Here is a 26,537-nt window from a genome sequence, read left to right as displayed (position 1 = left end):
TAATTGTTTATTATAAGAGTGTTTTTCTTTAATCTCTAACATTAGATGGATCTAATTATTTGTTTGGCTTGGAAGTGGATTAATGTACATACTTCTGGTGCTATTCTTTCCCTGGTGGACTGGTAGCGAGACCCGCTCGAATGCTTATGCTTTTAGGGGTGGGCCAAGTGGCCAGCTGCCTTTCTTTGTTTTCTTGCAAAATCTGGTGTCTTCCTCCTTCCAATAGGTTCTCTCGGAGGGTGTTTTGCCTTGTGTCTTAGAGTAGGATGCTTGTTCAAATTGGTGGTTAAGGCTATGTTTTTAGCCTTCTTGTTGTTCAGGTGGGGTTCGTCTTCTATTGTTCATTTGTGGAATTGTTTGGTTGTGCTTACCTGTGCTTTTGGTAACCAATCGCGAGTTTAGAAAGTAAGTGAGATTTACTCGAAAAATCTCCAAAGCAATTTGTGCAAATGATTTGTGTGAACACAAGTGAGTATGAATTAAATGCGGTGGTCGTTCGCACGATAACGGCGTAGAAATAAACTTTAAATGAAGTTAAGTTGTAATAAATGACAATGTAAAATGCAGTAAATGATATTAAACAAGAGTGAAAGCAAAAGCAAGTAAGCGTTTCATTTAAGAAACAATTAAAAGACTGGACGCAGACACATACATGTTTCTCATACACTGTTTCGCTCTTTGACTCGGGTACTCCAGTATGGAGAGTATGTATGAAATTTTGTGACCTTTGTTACAATATATGAATTTTTTATTTATTTTATTTACAAAATAATTATCGACGACGGTTCCATCCACTATGGAACTGGTGCGTTTTACTCCACGTTTGATCTTCATGTTCCCCTTAGTGCGCCTACGTGTCACCCACGATTCCTTCTCTTTACAACCCATGTTGAGTTATAATCGTTTCAAACTTCTGCACGAACTTTTGATAATAACTGCTCAACGTGTTGTCGACGTCGCTGACTCAGCTTATATCAAATGGCTGAATATAGTAGAGGAGAAGAAGAGACTTGTGTCGGAAGAACAAGGGGTTTATGATCTCATCCAACTATCAAGGGTAGGCCATAAGTACATCCATGTTATGCTCCTTGTTGCCACGTGTTTTTGGGAAGCTTCGACAAACACTTTCCACCTTCCTTGTGGGATGATTACTCCCACCCTCTTTAATGTAGATGCCATCGGTGGGCTTTGGCCAACTAGGGTGGATTATGAGCTTGTGAAGACTGATTATGGTTTTGAGTTTTCAAGAAGTGCTTTCAGTACATTGGTTGAGGAGGATTGTGGCTCTGGTGATACTGTCGATGCTCATGAGCACATGGCATTTTTAAATTACTGGCTACGTCGATACGTCTTTTATCCTCGTGGGGTTCATATTACTAAGATGTACATATCTCTGGCCACACAACTTCATGAAAGGGTGAATGTTTGCCTTAGCAAACTGATCCTTGCGGGACTTTATGAGTCGATGGGACATGCGTTTGGTGACCTTGTCTATCGAAACCAACTCGACAACCTTCAAATAGGAGGGCTTATCTAGCTATTACAACTATGGCTTAACGCCACTTTTTCCCACACTCTGAATGTCCAGATTCCTCCTAGCACTGAGGTTGGCACCGAGGGTATACGTCTTGCTCGACTTACTCCTAATGATGGTCATATGTCTTTGATATGCCCCCCATTTAGTCTTTGATAAGCCACTTTAGTTGTGTTGATTGTAAATATCTAGGGTTTTATCATGTTGACTATGAATATGATGTCTAATTTACCCTCTTTAATATTTGTATTGTACATGATATAGGGTTATTTAAGGTGGTATTTTATACAAAGGATTCATTTGTAAAGGATGCAAAGTTAAGGTATGAGGGTGGGAATATTTATGCATTCAGTGCGCAAGACTCTGATTTTTTGTCCTTCTTTGAAGCACGTGATATAAGTAAGGGGATGGACTCAGCCTTTAATCTTGATGATGTGAAAATGTGGTAGAAGCATGGAGAGTATTGTCTTGAAAAGGATCTAAAACCATTTAGAAATGATGAGGATGCATCATTGTTAGCTGTGTTTGCTGAGAAGAATGCTTGTGATGTTGAAATATATACAAAGCCAAAATTATCACTAGGTAAGAAGACTTGTATGGAAAGGTTAATAGATGATAAAAAGGGATATAAAGTGTTGAGGAAAGTATTGAAGAAAGTGCTAAAGACAGTGAATTAAGTGAAGACTCTATGGATGGGATACACTTTGAAAACAATGAAGAAGAGAGAATGCATGATTTTGATGAATATCTTGATGAAGGGTTAAGCATTGGAGTGGATAAAGGTGAGCCTAGAATGGAGAATATTGATGGTGCGGATACAATTCAACTACATAACTGTTTGTTCACCACAATAGAGATGGATAGGGAACATGTCATTGAAGAAGATTACATTATTGGTGAACTTGATAGTGGGGCATATGAAGATACATGTGATGACAGGCCTGTAATGATTAGGTTTAGCGAAGAGGAAACACTTAGAAAGGATTTCACATTCAAGGTGGGAATGGAACTTTCATCTTTGAAGCAATTTAAAAAGGTTATACTAGAACACAGGGGTTGAATGGTAAGAAGGTAAGATTTACCAAAAATGATGCTAATAGGTGTAGGGTTATTTGTAAAGATAAAGAGCATTGTAACTACACGGTGCTATGCAGTAGAGTTTTGGGATCAATAACATTTAAGATAAAAACTTTGTTTCACAAACACAAATATGGAAGAAAGTTCTTCAATAAGAATGACAATGTTGAATGGGTTGCTAGAATGATTGTAGAAAAGTTGAAGAGCAATACCAATATGAAGTTCAATGAAGCTAGGCAGATAGCAAGGAAAGTTGTTGATGGGGACTCAACCAAGCAATATAGTATGTTATGACCATATGGTGCTGAGTTGAAGAGGGCTTATCAAGGAAACACATTCAAATTAAACATTGGAAGACCAACACATGGCTTGCAACCAAGGTTTGCAAGGTGTTACATGTGTTTTGATGGGACAAATAAAGCATTGAAACTGGCATGTAGATCATTCATGTGATTAGATGGATGTCACCTAAAAACTAAATATGATGGAATTGTGTTTATTGTTATTGGGATGGATGCCAATGACCAGTATCTTTCTATTTCTTTAAGGGTTGTGGAGAATGAAACTAAGGATTCCTGGAACTAGTTTATGAAGTTTATTCTTAAGGACAATCATGGTGAAGTGATGGTGATGGTAGGTGGCAGCAAAATGTATGTGTAATTGTCCATGGTTATTGTAGTTATTTATTATCTTGGTTTACTAAATTTTTGTGTTATTATATGTACAGGGATTGGTGCAAGTATTTGAGGAAAAACACCTTGATTTTGAACACACAATTTGGTTAAGGCATTATTCAGAAATCTCATTATGGATGGCTATAGCAAAGGTAACCTATTATGAAGCACATATGCAACCTATTATGAAGCACATATGAATTTAAGATGATTCAAATCAAGGAGGTTAGTTTAGATGTTTTTGAATGGTAAAATGTTGTACCAAAAAATAAATGGTGTAAGCATGCATTTCTCTTTTACTCTAAGTGTGATATTCTGATGAACAATCTTAGTGAATCATTCAATGTAACTATATTGATGCAAAGGGACAAACCTATTATAACAATGTTTATGTGGATCGGGAACTACCTTATGGGTAAGTTTGCCACACCTAGGGAAAAGGTAGAAAATTACAAAAGGGAGATAATTTTTAAACCATTTAGGTTAGAAGGAGATAGAAAAAAGTGGAAATTGGTTGTCAGCATATGCATATTAACATTTCAAGTAACACATGTCATGTTTACAGATAGTTTTGTTGTAGACTTGGCAAAAACATACTTGTTCATGTAAATTTTGGGATTTGGTTGGGATCCCATGTAGACATGGTTTTGCTGCAATACATAGGAAATTTGATGATCCCATCAAGTATGTACAAGTGTTATCATAGGACCACTTATATATCACGTTACAACAAAGTTATCACTCCCCTAAACGGGAAAAACATATGGCCAAGGACCATTGATCTTGAAATGTTGCCACCAATGTTTAAGAGAGGTCCAGGGAGGCCAAAGAAACTCCGCAAAAGAGAACCAGATGAGGCATCCCAAACAAGATGGCAAAGAACAAGCACAAGCCACGTGTGCAACACATGCTTAGAATATGGGCACAATACCAGAACATATAAGAAGAATAAACAACTTGTAGTTGTTCCTGGTGAATTGCCAATAAATATTGAAACACTCACTCGAGGAGCCAAATTCCAAATGTGAATACAAAATCAAAAAAGAGGGTTATTATCCCTTATTCTTTACACAATTGCTTTTTTACTATCATTTGTTCTTTGCAAGGACTTATCTCAAATTTCATTTGTTATAGGGTAGCCCCAAAGGGAATTCCAAGAAAGGAAGCCCAAGTAAAAATACAAAGACCCCTGCTCAGGATCATGCACAACCTGCTCAACCTTATGAAGCTTTTGCTCAACTTGCTATGACTCTTGCAACAACTTCTAATCAACCTGCAACACGGGTTTCTGTATGTTCAGTTGTTCCCTCCTTACTATTACCCTAATCCAATTGCATAATCAGGGCTAAATTGTGATATTTCTCCTTTTAACAAGTTATGGAATTAGACCAACAGGGTAAAAAGACTATTTCCCATGTAAAATGAGCATCATTTACTAATACTATTGTCGCTTGAGAAACAAAATATCTGAAGTTTGTTCCTCAAGTAACAAGCATATTGCATAGCATTATAGTATATCTTTCAAAGTAACCAAAAAATCAATGTGGACAAAAAGAAACATATTATCCAATTGACATAACCTGTGAATATTCTTCCAAAAGAGTTACATTATTTTCAAATATGGGAAGATCAGTTCACAGTCCATCTTAGGACAGAAGATTGTCCAGTTCTGGTGCAAAGCAGGAACTTAGATGACTTCTCTTGCAATAAAAAAGTTTGGTATTGTCTCACACTGAACCCAGACCTCCGAAGACATTAGCATCTGTAGTCCTGAATACACACATCCAGAGAAAAAATACATTAGCTACCCTCTCTTTGTATTGTTATCCCCTAATTTCTAGGTATAAAAACAAAACCACAAGGATTATTTATCTAACCTTGTAATCACTCCATCGCAGCTGAGTCTCTCTATTACTAAACAATGTAGAAACAAAGATAAGTCAATTGATGAGCATGTAACTCAGAAACAGAAACAGAAAGAAAAAAACAATAGAGGGAATTCAGGCAGATAACAAAATGTTCTGTTTTATTTTACCTGAATCAAATCAAATCAAAATAAGTTAACCATCAAAGAACTTTTGATATCAGATAATGCTATAATATATAATAAGTTTTGTTGCAATATATAAATAGTTGAATAATGACAATCTTTGGTCAGCCTTTGCACATTTAAAGCCAAAGTTAGCAGCAAGTAATTGGGAGAGAAGAGAACACAAAGAAGTAATGGACAAAGAAAATGGAGAGGATCTAACTCCTATAAGACATAGGAACTAATATAATTGCTTTTCTGGTAGTTAAAGTATTCAATAAAGTAGAACATTAACATCTTGCTTCACTCATCCTAGATACACATTTAAGATGTAATTAGACTAAAAAATAGAAATTAAGTAGAGCAATGAGAGAATAAAAACTTTTTAATGGAAATAGATTTTATTGTGGTTGCCATTATTGCATTTTGTTGCTTTTATCTTGAGAGGGAAAATAAAGAATGCAATAGTGATGATATAGACAGTAAAATCACTACAATGAATGCTTCTAGACACTCTATCACAGTTAAGGATACAAAGGAGGATACATTGATAAAAGCCCCGAATCTTGATATGCTAATACTGCAAATTTGTGTCAATAAACTGCGTTATAGTAGAGCTTCACATTCAAATTTATATTCAACTTCTAAATAGGAAATGGCTAGCCTAACTTACCCACTGTATAATGCCTTCATAGTTCTTGTTTCTTATGATGAACTCTATGCTCATGCGATCCATTTCGACTTCTCTGTCTTTCAGGGCTTGTTGAAGCACGATCTCCTCCATTATGATGACTCCTGTGATGTCTTTGTTTACGTTGTTCGTAATCTCTAGAAGTAGCTACATGTACTGCAGGTGAGTCATCGCTAACTTTTCTTGAATTATTGGTTTCCATAGGAATGGCATGACTAGAAGACAGTTTAGGTGGAGGCATCAGACTGTCTTCAGAAACACGGACAGGGCTTTTAACACCTGTAGCCAGCTTGATTTCCTCCATGTACTCCCCTATCAGATCCCTCATCACCTTCAGAGTTTAGAATTAAACATAAAAAATTGTTAAAATGTAAGAAGTTAAAGAAAAGAAATGAAATTCCTCTGAATAATTTATTATAAATATTGCTAAAGACAAACGAGTCAAACAAAGATCTCCTTCATCACTGAATCTGATACAATGTTGAAAAGGATACAAACTGGAATAAATAACTACATGATAATCAAAAGATGTTCATGGTTATTCAGCTTCAATAGAGACAATGAACAATTAGAAAACTGAACAATGATTGAGTACCTTTTTTTTTATGGATGATTCAATATTTAAAAGCAGAAAACAACTATGATTCAATGATAGAAGCAGAAAATTTTAAGTCTAACCTGTAAAGGTGCTTGATTTCTCTTCTTGCCACGATAAGACATTCTTCTACGTTTGTAATCCCTTTCTTCAGCTAGTAACTCCTCGACCGTCTTCTCTTTTTGTGTTCCCTATATTTGATAAATGGTCGAAAAATAAGTCAGTTATAGGTAGAATAAAAGTAAATTATATTCACTTCCATGAATGCGGTGACACCTTAATTAACATGAACAAATTTTGAATGAACTGCTATCATTATTTTGACAATTTGACATGCAGATTGTGTCAATAAGGATAATGGATAGGATTGGATTTAATCATCCTTTTGATTTTTTCCCAGTCGAGGTTGTGGCGTGAGCAGCCGCCATACTCGATTTAGCGAGCCCCTTTGATGTTGTAGGGACCCGGATTGCGGCAAGGGCTGCCGATGTAATACTGGTTTCATACCCCTAACATAACATGTAAACATACTAATTGCCTAATTATTTAATAGTCATCTCCTAGGTATTTTGGTGCTATAAATGTGACTAAAAAGAGTAAAAACCCAATCGGTTAGACAGAAACGGATTTACTACAAAAAAAATTAAAATCACCACAGTTAACCGATAGAAGCGTTAGGATGAAAATCATATAACTCATTTGATCTCCGCTAAACTATTAGACGGCTCTAACTTATCCACCGTAGTGAGTTCAGATCCGTGGTTAGACAAATAAATAATTCAGGAAAACACAAAATGGAAAACTGTTTCCGGAAACCATATTAACCAATTAGAAGTACCTGCTGATATGAATGCTGCCGATGAACCCAGTCATACTCAATTATAGGCCTATAATCGACACGGTTTTTCCTTTCTTCATTAGCTTTGTCATATAAATAACAATGCTCAGCTTTCCTAGAGAATCAAAAAACCATAATTCACATTAACCTCATGATATCCACAATCACACATAGTTGGAAATATATTATAAAACTTCCAAGTGCAGCAAGGAAATATTCATCGGTGCAATGCAAAACTATACATACAGAATATAAAAGCAAATACATACAGCTGATAGCTATTTGTCGGATGAGAAAACCAAAATCCCTTAATTTTCCGTTCAAGCAATGCTCGTTCGTGCAATGCCGCAACCGCTGCAACAACTTGTGGCATTGTAATCTTCCTCTTCTGAATACAATCTGCATTATTCATTTCTTTCTTCGAAGCAACAGAGTCATCAACTTCATTATTCCCTAAAGGAAACAAAAGCAGAAACGAAGCACCAGCCAGAATACATTTTTTCACGAAATCAAGAACAAATAATTTTCCATTAACACCATACAGAATCGAAACCTGAGATTCTAACCACATTAAGGCATTCTTCAAAACAGAACCTTCTCTTAGAATTGACTTGAAACACAAAGAAAACAGCAAAAATATATGACACTGCATAGAGGTATCGATTACGATTCCGTATCGAGGCGAATTGGATATTATCCAATTATCCATGTCATTTTCTTTGGCAATTCCAATACCTAGGATTGCATTATGAACAGAGGTGGAGTAGGTTGAGGGAAAATTGTTCCATGATTCGATTTCGCGGGAAATGTAGATATATTCCGAGGGAAGAATGGAGGGAGGTTTATGATTAGTGTTGGTGGTGGAATTGTCTGAACATTCCCGGGATAAAAAATCAGGGAGATGGAGAGTTGCGGTTTTAGCGACGGAGTTTGCTTCGGAGAAGGTAACTACGCCGGGGCAATTGTTGTAGAAAAAGTTGGAAGTGAAATCGAAGTAGGAAGAGAGGTGAGTGGATTGAGGATTGTGGAGGGTTTTGGGGTAAGAGAGGGAGGTGAGGAGGTGGTTGAGGTCGGGAAGAGGGCGAGGTGAGGAAGGGCAGCGGAGATGGTGGAGGAAGAGGGAAGATGGTGGGAGGAGGTGGTTGTGGTTGAAAAGGCAGGGGATGAGATTTGAGGTTAGGGTTTGGGGTTTTGGGGTGGTTGAGAGGATTTGGTTTGAGAAAGTGAGGAGGTTGGTGAGGGATGAGAGGGTTGTGTTGAGGTGGTTTAGGGTTGGACGAGGTGGTGGTGGTGGTGGTGGTAGCGATGGATGTGGTGATGGTGGTGGTGGTGGTAGCGATGGATGTGGTGATGGTGGTGGTAGTGATGGATGTGACGACGGTGGTGGTAGTGACGGAGGTGGTGGTGGAGGAAGTGGCAGATTCATGATTGGGTGTTGCATTAATTTGGATTTCTAACACATTAATGTTATGTGTGAAAAAATAATTACTCCCTCTGTCCAAAATGTTAATGTTAATGAAATTTTTATTAATTAATAGATAAATTTGAAAAAAATATATTTGAAATTAAAATAGATCATTTTAAAATATTATTTTATTATAAATGAGTCGCGGATGATTTCTCTTCGTTAGACCATTTACAATGGGGGTGTTGAAAAAATTATTCAATAGTTGAATGTCTACAATGGTTTGTTGAATGAGGTGTTTAATGTGATGTGGATTAATTGGTGTTGAAAAGATTCAACATGTTGAATGAGAAAAAAGTGGGGCCACATGCAACACTTTACACAATTTTATTGGTTGTTGTGATTATTTAGATTTTATTTTCTTTTAATCATTTAAAATTAATTATTTCATAGTAAATAAATTTTTTATTTATTTTTATTTTTATCATAATTCATTATTTTTTTTCCTCTATAAATAGAGACTTGGTTCATTTGATTTGGACTCATAAAAAAAAATTCACTTTTAATTGATAATAGATATTAATATATAATCATAAAAACAAAACTTTAAAAGAAAATAAGAATATGATGTGGGGTAGGGTGTTGAATTTTATTAAACAAAACCATTGTAGTGAAAAAAAATTGAATAGGTGTTGAATTATTAGGTGGAAGAGAGAGAAGATGATGTGGAAGATAAAAAGTGAAAAAGTATGGTGTTGAATAATATAACCATTGTAAATAGTCTTAGGAATTTTAACTTATCGGTGTTGAAATAGAAAATGCTGGGTTTTTTTGTGAAAAAGTGGTTTTTTGTTTTTTACATCTCATTTGAATTTGGGTCCAGGTTCATCTAAAATTTGCCGAAGAAATTCATGATTTTTTTTTAGATTTTAATGAGAAAATAGCCATTTTCATTCTAGGATAGGATTATTATTTTATTTTTTTTATTTTGGTGAAAGGATTATTATATTGAAAAAGAGGATATAAGAGTAAACCAAAATCCCATAATTAAAGAGTACCAATCTATTTATCGAATAAACCATGTATAAACTAGGTAAAATACTCTTTTTGATTCATTATGTTAACTTCGTGGTTCATTTTGATCTCTTAACTTCAAAAAGTGTCATATTGGTCCCTTAACTCTTTAAAATGTGTCATTTTAATCCTTTTTGTCACAATAGTGACGGAAAAACTCAAAAATTGGTCGCTAAATCAGTTGCTAATATGACAAAAAGGACTAAAATGACACCTTTTGAAAAGTTAAGGAACTAATATGACATCTTTTGAAGTTAAGGGACCAAAATGAATCCCGATGTTAACATAAGGGACCAAAATGAATCCCGATGTTAACATAAGGGACCAAAAAAAATATTTTGCCTATAAACTAAAAATGTTGGTTACTCAAGTAGAATCAAGGGTGATAACAAGAATCTTCAAGGAATTCTTAATGTACACCATGTTTGAATAGACCATATTGATCCTAGAAAATTGGCTGTGATCAATAGGAACTAGAAGGTTGATATTATAATTCAATAAGTAATACAAAATATTAGATATGTTTAGATTGGTGGTATAGGATGTAATGGAATAGAATCGTAATTAATGAGATTTCATCGTTTAGATTTACTAATAGTGGATGAAATTGAGCGGAACATGATAGAATCCATTCTATCCCATTCCATCAAATTCCCTATTTTTTGTTCCATCCAATTTGGGGTGTATGTGATGAAATGAGAAATTTTAAATAAAATAACCAAACAATGGAGGGGTATCTTTAATCTGTCCCGCTCCATTATGTTTCATTTCGCTCCGCTCCGTTATGTTTCATCAATCCAAACATAGCCTTAGGTTATTTCCCGTGATCCTTAGAAGCATATAGGAGAGAGTGGCTTTTGGGCTACGTGGATTTCTACCATGATTTTGACATTTTCCAAACATAGACCTAACATAGATTTAGTAAGTGGTTTTTCGAGCGAATAAAATATCCAACTTTGAAGTCTGAATTAGGATTATATCTAACATAGACTTAATATGTGGTTTTTGGAACGAATAAAGTATTCAAATTCTTTGTGGTATGAATTAGGGAATTCTTAATAAAATTGAATATAAAAATTTCAGAAATTTTTTAAATGACTTTTTTTAAAAAAGAAATATCTAAATAATAATATTTTAAAAATATTTTTCAAACTAATCACTTTTTAAATAAAAAATTTTCGTCTTATAAAGGATGCATCATTGCTTGTGGCATATGCTCATGTGTCATGCCAATGACAATGGCGTATGCATGTAAGAATTAGTAGTATGTGTCACTCGTCCTGGCTCCTATGTTGTTTTTGCTATTTTTTAATTATTTTGACAACAAAAAGAATATTAAATAAAAAATAAATTATAATATCATTCCATAAAAAATTACATAATGATAGTCACTTTACTAATCGTAGAAATTGATTTGTCTAGTTGTAAATGATAATCATTTTATTAACAATAGAAATTGATTTGTCTAATTATAAATGATAATCACTTTATTAATAACATAAATTGATTTGTCTAGTTGTAAATGATAATCACTTTATTAACAATAGAAATTGATTTGTCTAATTGTAAATGATAATCACTTTGTTAATAACAAAAATTATTTGTCTAGTTGTAAATGATAATTATTTTATTAACAATAGAAATTGATTTCTCTAATTGTAAATGATAGTCACTTTATTAATAATAGAAATTGATTTGTCTAGTTGTAAATGATAATCACTTTATTAACAATAGAAATTGATTTGTCTAGTTGTAAATAATAGCCACTTTACTAACAATAGGAATTGAATTTTCTAGTTGTAAATGATAGTCACTTTATAAACAAGAAATTGATTTGTCTAGTTATAAAGTGAATATCATTTAACCTGAAGAGACTTGAGTTTGAGATCTCATAGGTAAAAATTTATGTATAAAATTTGTTAATATCAATAGAAATTATTGAAATTATTTGTCATGAATGTATATTGGCCTAGTGGTGAAGACACGGAGATATCTTTTTAAGACCCTGGATTCGATTCCTTATAAAAAAACTTATATGTTCCGGTTAGAGATTAAATCGAATCTATTTTTTCATAAAGGATTAATTTAGCTTATGCAATATTTATGAGCGACCAAAATATATTTTCATTCTATTTAAAAAGTTTAAAAATAGTTAATATCAACAAAATATATTCTATTAATAAAATTAAGAAAATATTTTAAGTTGGCAGTATAATAGAGATTGATTATCTTTTTCATATTGTAATAGGAAAGGTAGAAAAAATCCTTGGGATATTCCAAGTTTCTAAAACAAACTTGGATTCATGAATTGAAAGTCGTTGTCTTAAAAAATGAATTAACTACGTACCTTACATATAACAACTCCCATCTTTTCACTACAAAGTCCTACCTTATGCTTTGCATTTTTCCACAATTCTGAAGAAAAAAAATTGGGTTAGGAATGTATTATGCATCATCGATTTATTTACATAACAATAGATCTATTATCCGATCTATTTAAGATTTAACTTATTTAATAAAAATATTATGCCTAGACTTATTTAAAAGTTAATTTAATTAAATAGGTCTCATTTAAATTATTAAAAAAATGTATTAAATTATAACAATTGATTATATTATCGGATTACAAGATATAAGTCATATGTGCAAATTTTTTTGTTAATTTGGGTCCTACATTTAATTTCTTCACTCTTTTGATTCTTTAACTTGGAGATTAGACAAGATTATGTCAGAAATAGATTAAGTTTGCCTCTTTTTAAATTTTGACTATAATTCCCATCTTTTTTATATCAGTCTTCTCTTAATATATATTACTTTTTATTAGTACCCTTCAACATGTTTAGAGAGAGAAGCTCTCTCTTCTCTCTAAAAGTAGGGTTTTCCTCTCTTGGTGAGAGCCGCCGCCTCCTCTCTTGTAGAGGCTTCTCCTCCGTCATCGGAGCTTTTCCCCGCCGGTATGGTGGCACTTTCCTCCTCAATGGTGGTTCTCCCCTCTCCACTGTAAGTTTCCGTCCCTTTTTTCTCATTCCGTCAAAACACTTATCCATTTTAGATCCACACTGTTTTCTTCCTCCATCCCCCATCAAGTTTTCCCTCCTCTCTGCCATTAACCATCAATTGTCTGAAACCCCAAAATCATTTCCACCAACTGAGAGGTCAAGCTGGTTCGGTCATGAATACCGGCCTCCACCAGAGCCTCCACCGCTAAAAGATATGGATCTCCTGAGTTTATGTGTGTGTGTTTCTGCATTAGATTCTATTGTTATGTTTGTGTTGTTCTGGTTGCTGGTGTTTCTTGTTTGCTTTGCTATATTGTGTGTTTTGTTCTTAAGATTAGTTTGTTGTAAGCTTGTCCTTAAGGTGTTTGTAGAAATGACTCAAAGAAGCTTGGATGAAGGAGATGTGTTGAAGAATGAAACTCTCTCTAGGGTTGTTGCAAATCAAACTCTTCCTTCCGATCAACAATGGATTCCTCTACAAAGTGTGAGTTTATTCAATCATATGAACCCGCATAATCGAATTGCGCGTGATAAAGCTAAAGAAATGATCCGTAACTGGATAGACTTAAAGATTGTGGTTCTAAAACTCACTCGGCTCGTGTGGAAGAATGTTGTTTGGTTGCTTGGTTTAAGGATTTGGATTGGTACCTCCCTATTGGTTTTGAATTTCTCAAAGGTTTTTTATTTCCATAGCTTATTTGGCTTAATTATTAATGTTGATGTTAAATTGTGGTTGGGGAATGTCCTAACACAATATTTATGTCTATGTTTGTACTCTCTTTTCTTCATCTAATGAAAGAGATTGTTTACTATCAACAAAAAAAATATTACTTTTTATCAACAAAAGAAATTATTCTTGAACATTCCTAAAAAATAGAATAACTAGTCACGGTTTTAACTACGACAAATAAATATAAATAAACCTCAAAGTACTTAGATGAGATGGTGGAAGTCTTTGTCGACTTAACCAAGTCTTTACTCATTTTCTCTTAGTATTGATTTCTTTTAAGTGCTTTTTGAATAAAAACATAAACAATCAATAATCTATCATCCTAAAGATCACAGATAAACCTATTAATTTAAAATCCTTTAGGATCTAAATCGAATTATAGATTTATCTTCAAGTTAATTTGTTGATTAAATCATATTTCCCAAGTCATGTCAATAGATTAATAATAAAGAGTTTAAAGGTAGTGCATAGACAATGTAAATTAACTTTACACATACAACCAATCAAAATCCTTACATTTGTCATGTCATATTAGTTTTTTAAAATTAAAATTATGTTTTAATTGGATACATGGTTATGATTGGTTGACAATATAAAAATATTTTATACTATCAATGTATATCCCTTTTTCTCAATAATAAAAGCCGAGATTAAAAGTTTTATAAGTAAAAATTTATCGTAATATACATATCATATTTTAAAAGTTTTATATATATATATATATATATATATATATATATATATATATATATATATAAGTGCTTGGATCTTTGTTGCCGCCAGGTCTTAAAATTAAACTACTTGCTTTTTGATGGAGACAAACTAACTACTCTAATTTTTTATGCAAAATATAAATCAAAATACTTTAAATAAGATGTTTTAAATAATTTATTATTTAAAAAATTTAATAATTAAATTTTTCTAATATAAAATATTTACACCAGTAATATTTTAAATATATTTATAAAAAAAATTGTGTTAATTATTTATTCTATGTAATAAAAAAAAGTATTTAACTTATTTTATTTGTACAAATATTAATTTTTATGAATGGTTTTTAGAAACAGCTCAAATAATTTGGAAATTATGTTATAATCTTAATGCTGTATCTCTAATGAAAAAAAGCATAACAAATTGAAAAATATCATCATTCATTTTATTGATAAATAACATAAAAACAATAAATACTTTCAATAAGCATGTCACCTCTATTTTTTAAATCATCATTTTATTAATAACTACACTTTCAAGAATTTCAATATTAACATTATCAATGTAAATTTGTATTTTTTTATAATAATATTTTCAAGAGCCACTATTTAAAATTAGAAAACAAGAAGAATTAGCCAGTGACAAATAAAATAAGAAATTAAAAATTAAAAATTAAGAAGAATTAATAATGAGAAAATGAATAAAAGTAGTTGATTCTAAAATTTTGGTTTTTGTTTTATTTTATTTTTTTGTTGTCTTAACTTTAATAAATCCGAGAAGATGTAATGTGAATTTCGATGATAGAGAAGTTGGTAAAAAAAATTGCCAGCATGAAAAAGTCAACACTTATCTACGGTGGTCGCGTGACATTTATAAATAGAAAATTATACCTCGTACCCCTATCATTATCTCTCTACCCCTACATTTTTTAAAATATTTCAATTCTATCCTTTTAATTTATAAAATAATTTTATTATTTAATATTTATCATTTCACACCCCTACCAAAGTGCATTGGATAACTCGCAGTTAAGTTATTCGGTTTCGAATTTTTCTTCACCGGATAACTTGCAGTCAAGTTTTCCGGTTTGCAATTTTTCTTCACCGGATAACTTGCAATCAAGTTATCCGGTTTGTAATTTTTCTTCACCGGATAACTTGCAGTCAAGTTATCCGGTTTGAAATATTGTAGATAACGATTTTATTTACTTTTGGCCACGGTTTTTCCTTGTTGCCTAAACTTTTTTTATTTTATTTACTTTTGGCCACGGTTGTTCCTTGTTGCCTAAACTTTTTATTTCTTTTTAATTTTTGAGTTAGTTAAAAACTATGCACTATCATCATTTTTAAATGGTTTTAGATTTTTTCCTAACAACTCTTTCATGTTTCCATCATATTTTGACTTCATCAAGATTAAATGTAGTGTTGTAACGCTCCAAACTACTTTCAAGATTACTAACGGACCCCACAACGTGTGAGTGAGGAAAACATATGATGACAAGCCTCGTGTTGGTTTGTGGTGTTAGTCGGTAATCCTGAAAGTAGTTTGGGGCGTTGTAGGCACTACATTTAATCTTGATGAAGTCAAAATATGATGGAAACATAAAAGGGTTGTTAGAAAAAAAATCTAAAACCATTTAAAAATGATGATGATGATGCATAGTTTTTAACTAACCTGAAAATTTAAAAAAAAAAAAAGTTTAGGCAACAAGGAACAACCGTGGCCAAAAGTAAATAATATAAAAAATAAAAAAGTTTAGGCAACAAGGAAAAAATGTGGCCAAAAGTAAATAAAATCGTTATCTATAATATTACAAACTGGATAACTTGACTGCAAGTTATGTGGTGAAGAAAAATTATAAACCGGATAACTTGAGTGCAAGTTATCCGGTGAAGAAAAATTACAAACCGGATAACTTGACTGCAAGTTATCCGGTGAAGAAAAATTACAAACCGGAAAACTTGACTGCAAGTTATCCGGTGAAGAAAAATTACAAACCGGATAACTTGACTGCAAGTTATCCGGTGAAGAAAAATTGTCAAGTTATCCGATGCACTTTGGTAGGAGTGTGAAATGGTAAATATTAAATAATAAAATTATTTTATAAATTAAAAGGATAGAATTGGAATATTTTAAAAATTGTAGGGGTAGAGGGATAATGGTAGGGGTACGAGGTATAATTTTCTTATAAATGTGGTACCCAATAGAGAATTATTATATTATTTATCCTTCTACAAAACCTCAAAGGAAGATCAATTTGATTAGGTGAAAAACTATATGCAACAAGAAAGATGAAGAAAGATTAGGGGTAAAAGATGTGGGAACATTCAACAAAGCTCTGTTGAACAATAAAAGTGGTGGTGCATTAACAATGAAGATACTATATGATATGATTTGATTTATCATCATTCATGTATGACCCTTTATCCCAAAAAGATTCATTGCGGTGGTGAGACATCATGTGTTCTGATGGGAATAGGATAGATAATCAAATATTTTATTTTGCTAATAGAATTGTTCTAAAAGTTGGAAATGAGAGAACATAAAATTTGGGATATACTGTTGGTTATATAACACTCCATAATTTCATAATTTAATTTAATCGGAGTTTAAATTAATTATTTGGAATTAATTTACTTTTATTTAATTAATGGAGAATTTTGGAAAATAGTGTTATTGGGCTTGGTATAGTAGTTAGTAGAAGGGAGGTGTTAAGTTGAGTAGGTCTTACTAACTAATGGTTCTATTTTTCATAAAATAAGAAAAGAAGGAAAATTGAAAAATAGAAAGCAAAAGAGCCAGAGAAGGAGAAGAGCAAGTACGTGAAATAACAGAAGAGGAGAAGAGGAAGAATCTCAAGAATTTTGCTAAGGTAAGGGGTGACTGATCCATTTACTCTCTATTATCGGTTTAACAGTGGAAGAATTGAGTATGTAGGTTGTTTGAATTGATTGATAGTATGTTAGGTTTGGGGTCTTTGAAAATATAGAACAATTGTTGGATTGTGATGAAATTGGATGAATTGGAATGATGCTTGATGTTAATGGACCCCTAAATATGTTAGAAAGATGTTAGAATGTTTGAATTGAGACTGTATTGGTGATTTGATGATGTTGGAACGATTTGGGTTGGAATTGAAATGGGGAAGTGCTGTCAAAAATTGGTATTTTTGGTTCTGTGCACGTTGTAACCGGGTAGCAGCCCTGCTGTAACTTATTACCGCGTGGAAAATTGAATAATTTGGGCAATTTTGAGTACTGTAACCGGTTACCCACCATGCTGTAACCGATTATAGTCGCATTTTGAAAATAGAAAATACATTGACGTAAAGGCGTAACCGGGTAGCGCCCATGCTGTAACCGGTTACACTTGATGCATTTTAAAAAATAATTTTTGAAAATCCATATCTTTCAAACCGTATATCCGTTTTAAGCGCCATTTTGAGCGTTGTGTCCCTAATTAAATATTTTATATAATTAAGTGGTGTTTTGAGCTGTAGCTTGATTTTATTTTTAAAATCGGAGTTTTTTTATGGTGGTGAGTTGTATGTTACATGTTTAAGTGTTAAGTGTAACAATTAAGTGGAATTGTGGCAATGTAATTGCTTTGTGGATGTTGTATTTGAATGTTGATTATGCATGATGTAATTTCTGAATGGTGTTGAAATATAAATGCATTATTTTGGTGTTGCTTCGGTGAGTTGAAATGTGATAATGATTATTCAAATTAATTGTGTTGATGATTAGCATGCTTAAGGTGGTGCATGCATTCATAATCATATTAGTGGCTGTATCATGGTGGTGTTGAATTAGCGGTAGCTAATTCCCATTGTATGGAATTAGTGAGTGGAAATAGTTGTATCCTATTGGTGGTGGAATCAGTGAGATGGGTTAATCTCATGATTGGTACCACATGCATAAGAGTCGTTGCATTTGCATATATGTTGATATAACATGATTGGAGGTTGTCTAGTGTTATATCGGTTTGTTGTGATTTATGATTGAGCTGTGTGGATAACTGTTTATGAATGATTTTTTAAAATCTAATTGTACTGCAGTTGGGTGAATGATCTATTTACGACGTTTTATCATTATGAGCTTATAATATAGTTTAAATGTGATTTGTTTCACTCTTACTGTTGACCATTTTCAGATTAAGGAGTAGCGGCTTGTGCTTGGTGAGGATAGCCCGTAGAGTTATTTCGTTTAGTTCGCTTGTGTCGGTGTCATGCTCTGGTCTTGTAACACTGGGAAATGTTTACTTAGAGTTGTTTGATGAACTATTATCTCTTTTGTTGGAATAATGTTTTGGTTGGTTTTGAATCGGTGAATTCTTAGTGTTGAATGCCGATGTTTTATGTTATTCAGATTATGAAGTAATTCCGCTGTGTTAACATGTTTGCTGAATTTATATGGTTTGTTGTTCCTCATAAGGCATGACATGATTAAATATTTTAAATATTTTAGAGTTGTAATGCCCTTGTACATGTTTTACTCTGAATTTAATTAATATTTCGCGGGGGTTTAGAAGGGTGTTACAGGTTAGGTTATGAAGCCTTGCAAAATTTATTTCCTATGTTGTATTGTATTTGTAATAATAAAAAAGAGAATGTGGTTGAAATGGGATAATGGGATAGAGTGGATTAGAAATAGATATTTGAGTGGAGTAAAGAACTTTCAAAAGAATGAGAATGATGTCTTCATGAATTGATAAACCTCTTATATGGTTTAAGAATAACCCTAGTGGTGCGCAATAGGTGTGTGTGGATTCCTGGTAATTTCTATGGATTTATGGTAAAGTTATGCTATACTTTTATTCAAGGCAAAATGGCTTCCAACTAGCACCTAATATTAGAAATACCGCGCTTAGAGCATTAAGGAAAACAAGGGTCTCATCTAATATACATATAGTATGTTGGAAATTGTTGTCTAATAATTTGTCTACTAAAGATTTCTTATAAGCAAGAGGAGGGATAATGAATCAAAGTAATTTAATGTGTGTATTGTATAATGAGGGTGATGAAACAACACAACATTTGTTCTTTGGATGCAACGTGACAATAATAATTTGGTCAATAGTCTATAAATTGATTGGTATATAATGTATTCTAATTGAGGATGACTTAGAATATGTCTTCAGTTTTGTATACTATTTATAGGAAAAGAAAACAAGAAGATTAAAGGACGGTTTGGGTTGACGACTACAAGGAATAAGTGGTTAATGAGAAATGATATAATATTTATACGTGGAAGCTAGATGGAAAATAGTCAATAAGAAAATATATCAAAATAAGGTGAGAAAAGGGTGAAAACATTGTTTATCCAGTTCGATCAAAGTTCTATTTTAGGGGAGAGGGCACCTCTCTAATTCACTATAGTCAAAAAAATTGTTACAAGAGATTACCGATGAGTTACAAAAAAATATCATTCGCCTTCAAAGTTCCAAAAGAACAACACTGAAGACGCCCAAAAATAAAATTCTATTTTCTACCTAAGTGTTTCCTAACTTCTCCAACTCTCAATAATGTAAGCATGCAAATCCAAGATATAAACAATTGTTTTCCAATTCCTTTAGATATCTCCAAAGATTTTCCAAAACTCTTGTCTTTCTAAATTTTTTCTTGAGAAGATCCTACGTCCCTTTGCTTTACCTTTTAACTATAAACTCTAAGATTGTCACACTGTAAAACACTGAAGAGATACATATTTATAATTACTAAATTCCAACATACAAAGTCCAAAACACAACATATTAATTTTGGAATAAAATATTATGCCTATCTTATAAAATATTTTCTATTAATTTAAACTATTTCTAAATGAATATATATCCAATATTCTAATATTAAATAATGGATCCCCAATCTGAACCGGTCAAACTTGAAATCTGTGAAACGCTCAAACTAGACATTCTTGCTACTTTTCGACATCTGAATTTTTCTAATCTCGAAACATATAAAAGTAATATGGATAAAGCTAACATGTGCCCTTGGGGCACATGTTAAGAAACTTAAATATAGTAAATTTGTATTGAAAAACGTAATAAACACATTAATTATAAATTTTTTATGAAAACAATGCATAATTTTTTATAAAAAATTTCTACATTTAACTCTTAACATGTGCCCTTAGGGCACATGTTAGCATGACCCAAGTAATACTTATACGTGGAAGCTAGATGTCTATAGAGTTTATAAGAATATAAAAGTAATGGTTAGGGAGTGGTTCATTTATAGAGTTATCAAGAAAGATAGTTATGGATTGGAAAGTCGGCATAAGGATTCATTAAAATGTACTGAATTTGGAAGAAAATTAAAACATAAAATGATGATGTAGGTTGGTGATCCCTAATTAAAGTTATTGTTGTATGCTCTTCAAAATAAGATATTGTTGTATATTAATAGTGGAATTTTATCAGGTTGTTTTGCACATCTTCAGTTAATGTGGATCAATACAATAGCTGAATTGGAAGCTGGGGTCAATTTACTCACATATGTGTAGTTAAATCCCTTAATAAAGGGCTTTCTTGTTAATTATGTAGATGGAATCATTTGGACATACAGTAAATTACTGCTTCAAAATTATGCAGTTGGTGTATGGACAATGTGGCTGTGGAAGACTGATTCCTACTATGACAAGAATCTACATTTAAATTCGAATAAAATGTATGACAACATAGCATATTATTAAAGGTTAGAAAAATATGATTTAGAAGAATTTTATATAATATTTTGTATTTAGCGCATAAACTGGTTGTTTAACTTTGCTGTTTTGGGTCTCAATAGTTAAGCATAATACCTTAATAATTGGATTCTGTTTGTATGCATATCATGTACATTAAGCGTATTTATAAATCATTATGCCAATGATTTGTTAGTTTATATAATTAGTGACAACTTTTCAGTACTAGCACAATCTTAAGTGTGATTAGGTAACACACTTGTATATATAAACACATTTCAGATAAATAGAAATCACCACCAACTTATTCAATTAGGAGTTTTCTTAGTTGACATTAGAGAAACATTGCTTAAAGGTCTTGATCCAAAACCTCATTCATTGCATTTGCCAACAAAACCAACAAAGGTGATCTTTCATCCTCAATTGCTATCAAGTTGGACTGAGATAACTTTCCAATATGGTAATCATTGGTCTTAACTAGAGGTGGCAAAATGGATGGATATGAATTGGATCGTTAATGGATAGATTAAAACAATTCATTAAAAGTTTTTTAAAAATATCTAATCCAATCCATTCATTAAATAAAAATTCATCCAAAAAATTAATTTAAATATTTTTTGTTTTTTTGAAAAAAAAATCGATTTTTTGTATTTTCGAAAAAAACTCGATTTTTAATATTTTAAAAAACTCGATTTTTTTGTTTTTCTGAAAAAATTCGATTTTTTTGTTTTTCTGAAAAACTCGATTTTCTGAATTTCCGAAAAAACTCGATTTCACTTGAGTCCTCATTCTCTTACCTTTTAAGTCCTCATTCTCCCAAGCTCAGGATCCACTTGAGTTGATCCACATATATGTATGAGGTCCTGCACCAATAATATCAACTTCCACTTTTAAATACTATGTGCATTTCATTGATGATTTTAGTAGATTTATATGGATTTATCCATTAAAACAAAAGTCTCACACTATTCAAGCCTCTACTTAGATTAAAAATATGACAAAAAGTCAACTTAACAAAAGGATAAAAATAATACAATGTGATGGTGGTGGTGAACACAAGCTTATGCAAAAATTTGCATATAAACAAGCATGCAATTTAAAATGTTGTGTCCATATACCTCTCAACAAAATGGAAGGGCCGAGATAAAACATAAGCATATTATAGAGTTTGGACTAACTCTACTTGCTTAAGTTAAATTCCTCTGCATTATTGGTGCGATGCCTTCTTAATTATAGTGTACCTCATAAATAGCTTACCATCACAAGTTACTTAAAATGAAAGTCCTTTCTCACTGATATTTCATAAGGAACCTAAATACAAATTTATAAAGTCCATTGGACGTGCTTGTTATCCCGGTATCAAAGCCTACAACCAACACAAACTCTAATTCCTCATAACTAGGTGTGTCTTCCTTAGCTATAACAATTCTCACAAAGGGCATAAGTGCATCAACTCTCATGGAAAGATCTTTACCTCCAGACATGTCCTTTTCAATGAAGATCATTTTCCATTTCATGATGGATTTATAAATAGAAGAGGCCCCTTGAAGATAATGATTAATTGTTTATCAAACTCTTTCCCTTTGAGAACTATGGGTAATTTTAATAATGATGTGAATGCATCTAATATTAAATAATTTTTCCCAAATGACACTGATTTAGAAACCAAATCAAGTGGAGGATCTTAAAAAAACTGACACCACAAACCAAGTCATCTCCTTAGAAAACAACATAATCCATGAAAATGTGCCAAACACAAAAGGAGGAATTAATCACCATATTCCCTCAATAATTTGGATTGGGATCAAGGAGGAGTATTCAAATGTTTTGGATCACTCAGTTCGTTCGTTGGGTATTGGCTCCAAAATTAGATTTTGGAAAAATCCTTTGTGTGGTTTGCCTTTTATTAATGAGTTAGCATTGAACAGTATTTTTGATTTTTATATTAACTTAGATGTTAGAGTTTCTCATTAAATAACCAAAATTCTCAGACTTTTCCCGCTGCTTGGTATGATTTATTTCCTTTTCTAAAGGAAAAAATTACATGATACTTTGTATCAGATGGTTTAAGTGAAGATCAATTGTGCTGGAGTTGTTCGAATAATGGTTAGTTGACATTAAAGGATGCATATCATTTCAAGCACCACCCTCAACCACCTCCTTCTTGGAATTCTTCAATTTAGAGCCTAGATAACCCTCCTTCAAAATCCTTGTTAGTTTGGAGGCTCATTCACAACAAAGTCCCTACTGATGATCAGCTGCAAGTCAAAGGTTTCCCTGTGGTGTCTAAGTGCTATCTCTGTAATAGACAAGATGAAAATTTAGAACACTTTTTCTTTAATTTCTCTTTTTCCATGAACATTTGGAATTGGCTTTGCAATCTGCTTAACTTACACACCCAAATCTCTCTATCTAATTTCGGTAAGTTTCTCCAAAAGCAAAATCTTCTCGAGCCTCCCTTACAATCAAAGCTACTTGCTTTTATTTGATTAACGCCATTTGGAATTCCAGGAATTATGTTAGGTACTTTAACAATTCTCCTAACTTATACTCTATCTGAGCCAACATTATTGCTAAGTCAATCTTTCTATCTCAAAAACAAATCTCACTTTTAAACACGATATGTTTGATTTTGAGTTGCTTAATGCTTTTCAGGTTCCTATAAATCCTCTTAGAGCCCCTCATTAAGGAGATTTTTTTTAATCCTCCTCCTTAAAGCTGGATGAAATGTAATGTTGATGATTCTTTTGCTTCTAGAACTAATTATTCTGGGTGTGGAGGTTTATTCAGGAAAAGTGCATGAGATTTTTCTTTAGCTTCTAATGAACCTCTGGCTTGGAGTAGCTCTTTGATACTCGAATTTTATGATGATCTTCGTAGTATAGAATTAGCAAAGGAAAGAGGTTGGAATAATCTTTGGGTATAATCAAACTCAAAAATGGTTGCCAATGCTTTCTTAGTTATGAATTTGGATATTGTTCCTTGGCAATTAAGGAACAAATGGTTTGCTTGTATCAAGATTATTTTGGACATGAATTTTATCATTTCTCATATTTGCAGGGAAGGAAATATTTGTGTGGATGTTTTCTTCTTTAATTTGGGTCACACATTTAATGTCTTCACTTTTTCGATTCTTTACCTACTTATATCAGGGGTGATTATGTAAAAAATAGGCTAGACTTGCCTCTTTTTTGGTTTAGATACTTTTGAGTAGGTTTTGGCTTTATCCCCCCCCCCCCCCCGCCTTTTGTTCATTAATCTTCTTTTAATTCATATTACCCTTTATTTTAAAAAAATTCAGACAAATATTGACGAGCTAGGTACCAACAATAATAGTCACTAGATTAGAATTAAGGGAGGCATTCACAAGCCTAAGGTCCCCTACATTGGACTAGTTGAAGCCCTTACATATGCAATGGAACCAAAAACTATTTAGGAAACTCTCTCTAAACCACTATGAAAATAATCTATGAAGAAGGAGTTCCAAGCCCTCATGACCAACCAAACTTGACTTTTAGTATCCTTCCAAGGATAATAGAACATAGTTGATTCCAAATGGGTTTTCAAAACCAAGTATAAGTCAGACGGTTCCAAGAGAGAAGGAAAGTTAGCCCAATTACAAAAGGGTTTCAACAAACAATTGGGCTAGAATATGAAGAAGCATTCAGCCTAGTAGTTACGTTCAGTACAGTCAGGATCCTCCTCTCCATTGAAGTGCATCTCAAATAGGAGGTCATGCAACTAGGCATCACCAATGAATTTCTCAATGGACACTTCAAGGAGACATTGTTCAAGCATCATCCAAAGGTATTTTTATATTAAACAAAACTTAACCATATATGCAAATTATCCAAAGCAATTTATAGGTTGAAGCAAACACGAAGAGTTTGGTTTGAGAGTATCAGAATTGCACTGCTTAATTGGAGGCTTCAAAACACTAAAATTGACATCTCTCTTTTCACTCTCAAAGGTAAAAATCATGTCACTTTCTTCTCTTTATATGTGGACGACATCATAATCACATAGAGCAATCCTGAATTTCTTCAAGCATTTATTCAACAACTAAATGACGCCTTCTCTTTAAAAGACCTAGACAAGATGCATTACTTTTTGGGTATATAAGTTCGTAGAGATGATAATGGAATGTATCTCAAACAATTCAAATACATGGGATCTTCTAAAAAAAATTCAATATGGAGAGTGCTTCACCTTGCCTAACACCCATTGTAACAGGTAGGCAACTCACAGTTGAGGGAGAGAACTTAAAAGTCCTAATTATGTTTAAGTAAGATATATAATGTCTACAATACTTGACTTACACAAGACCTGACATAACATTTTCAATAAACAAACTTAATTAATATATGAGCTCACCCATTCTTGGTCATTGGTTATGCATTAAAAGGATCCCGAAGTATTTTCAAGGCATCATCAACCATTGTTTGCACATCAATCCATCAACTAAGAATTAACAAGATTCTCAAATGCAGATTGGGACACTAGTGTGGATGATAGAAGATCCATGGATGGGAAATATGTATTTCTTGGAGAGACACACTCATTTCTTGGTCCTTAAGAAAGCAAAACGCGGTGTCAAAGTCAAGCACTGAATTAGAATACAAAACACTAGGTGACTTGGCTGCTGAAGTAGCATGGACAAAGTCACTACTTATTGAGCTCAAACTTCCAATGCCAAGCAAACCTATAATATAATGTGATAACTTAAGTGTCAAGACACTTGCTTCTAACCCGGTTATGCATATCAGGTCAAAGCTTATTGAAATTGACATTCATTATATTGAAGACCAAGTGCTTCAAAATAAAATTGTTATTGATTATGTCCCTATCACTGATCAAATAGTTTATTGCTTGACCAAGTCATTGATCCACACAAGATTCATTCAACTCAGAGATAAATTCGCTGTGATGCACTCACCATCCGTTTGAGGGGGGAGTTAAGCACAATCCCTTAATACTTGAATCATGTTTGTATGTATATCACATGCATTAAGTGTATTTAGAATTCATTATGTCATTGAATTAATAGTTTCTATAGGTAGAGACTAGTCTTCAAAAGTGGAAACTCCTCTTTCACATACACTTGTATCCGTTGACTCTTCAACTACATATATTCGTTGACTCTCTTCAACTACAAGTAAGTCGGTCCCTTGCTCATGATATCATTTGTTAGCGCAACAATCGGGAGAGGGTCGAACGAGGAGCATTGTTAATTTCGAGACATTCTGTTCGAGCAACACATCTTTGTGGGAGACACACCACTTCTCCACCTAAAATCTTAAGGTAATAGGTGAGTGGGTTCTCTCTCTCACACAAACACACACACACACACACACACACACACATATATATATATATATATATATATATATATATATATATATATATATATATATATATATATATATATATATATATATATATCATACAATATAATAAAGCAAAATGAGATTTTTGGCAATTTTGACAAGTGTCACAATTA

General features: G+C 32.7%; 1 protein-coding gene across 8 annotated transcripts; it reads right to left on the bottom strand.

Moving 5' to 3' along the window:
• Positions 1 to 3,664: 3,664 nt before the first annotated feature.
• LOC131644216 (U11/U12 small nuclear ribonucleoprotein 48 kDa protein-like) lies at positions 3,665 to 8,929 on the bottom strand. Of its 8 annotated transcripts, none has more exons than XM_058914655.1 (7): positions 7,708 to 8,929; positions 7,439 to 7,553; positions 6,684 to 6,791; positions 5,988 to 6,336; positions 5,163 to 5,894; positions 4,866 to 5,055; positions 3,665 to 4,558 (listed from the first exon to the last, which is right to left on the bottom strand). In XM_058914655.1, the coding sequence occupies exons 1-4, from the start codon at positions 8,877 to 8,879 to the stop codon at positions 6,004 to 6,006; spliced, it is 1,728 nt and encodes a 575-aa protein (XP_058770638.1). In that variant the 5' UTR covers positions 8,880 to 8,929; the 3' UTR covers positions 3,665 to 4,558; positions 4,866 to 5,055; positions 5,163 to 5,894; positions 5,988 to 6,003. The 8 variants fall into 8 exon arrangements, with proteins under 8 accessions (XP_058770638.1, XP_058770640.1, XP_058770642.1 ...); XM_058914657.1 differs by lacking the exon at positions 3,665 to 4,558 and having other exon boundaries at positions 4,813 to 5,055; positions 5,163 to 5,199; positions 5,321 to 5,894; XM_058914659.1 differs by lacking the exon at positions 3,665 to 4,558 and having other exon boundaries at positions 4,813 to 5,055; positions 5,163 to 5,199; positions 5,861 to 5,894.
• Between the last annotated feature and the right edge of the window lie 17,608 nt (positions 8,930 to 26,537).

Source organism: Vicia villosa, linkage group LG1 (genome assembly GCF_029867415.1).
Source record: "Vicia villosa cultivar HV-30 ecotype Madison, WI linkage group LG1, Vvil1.0, whole genome shotgun sequence".
NCBI classification, from domain to species: Eukaryota; Viridiplantae; Streptophyta; class Magnoliopsida; order Fabales; family Fabaceae; genus Vicia; species Vicia villosa.
The sequence above is the reverse complement of the archived record's forward strand: the minus strand, read 5'-3'. Positions and strand labels throughout refer to the sequence as shown.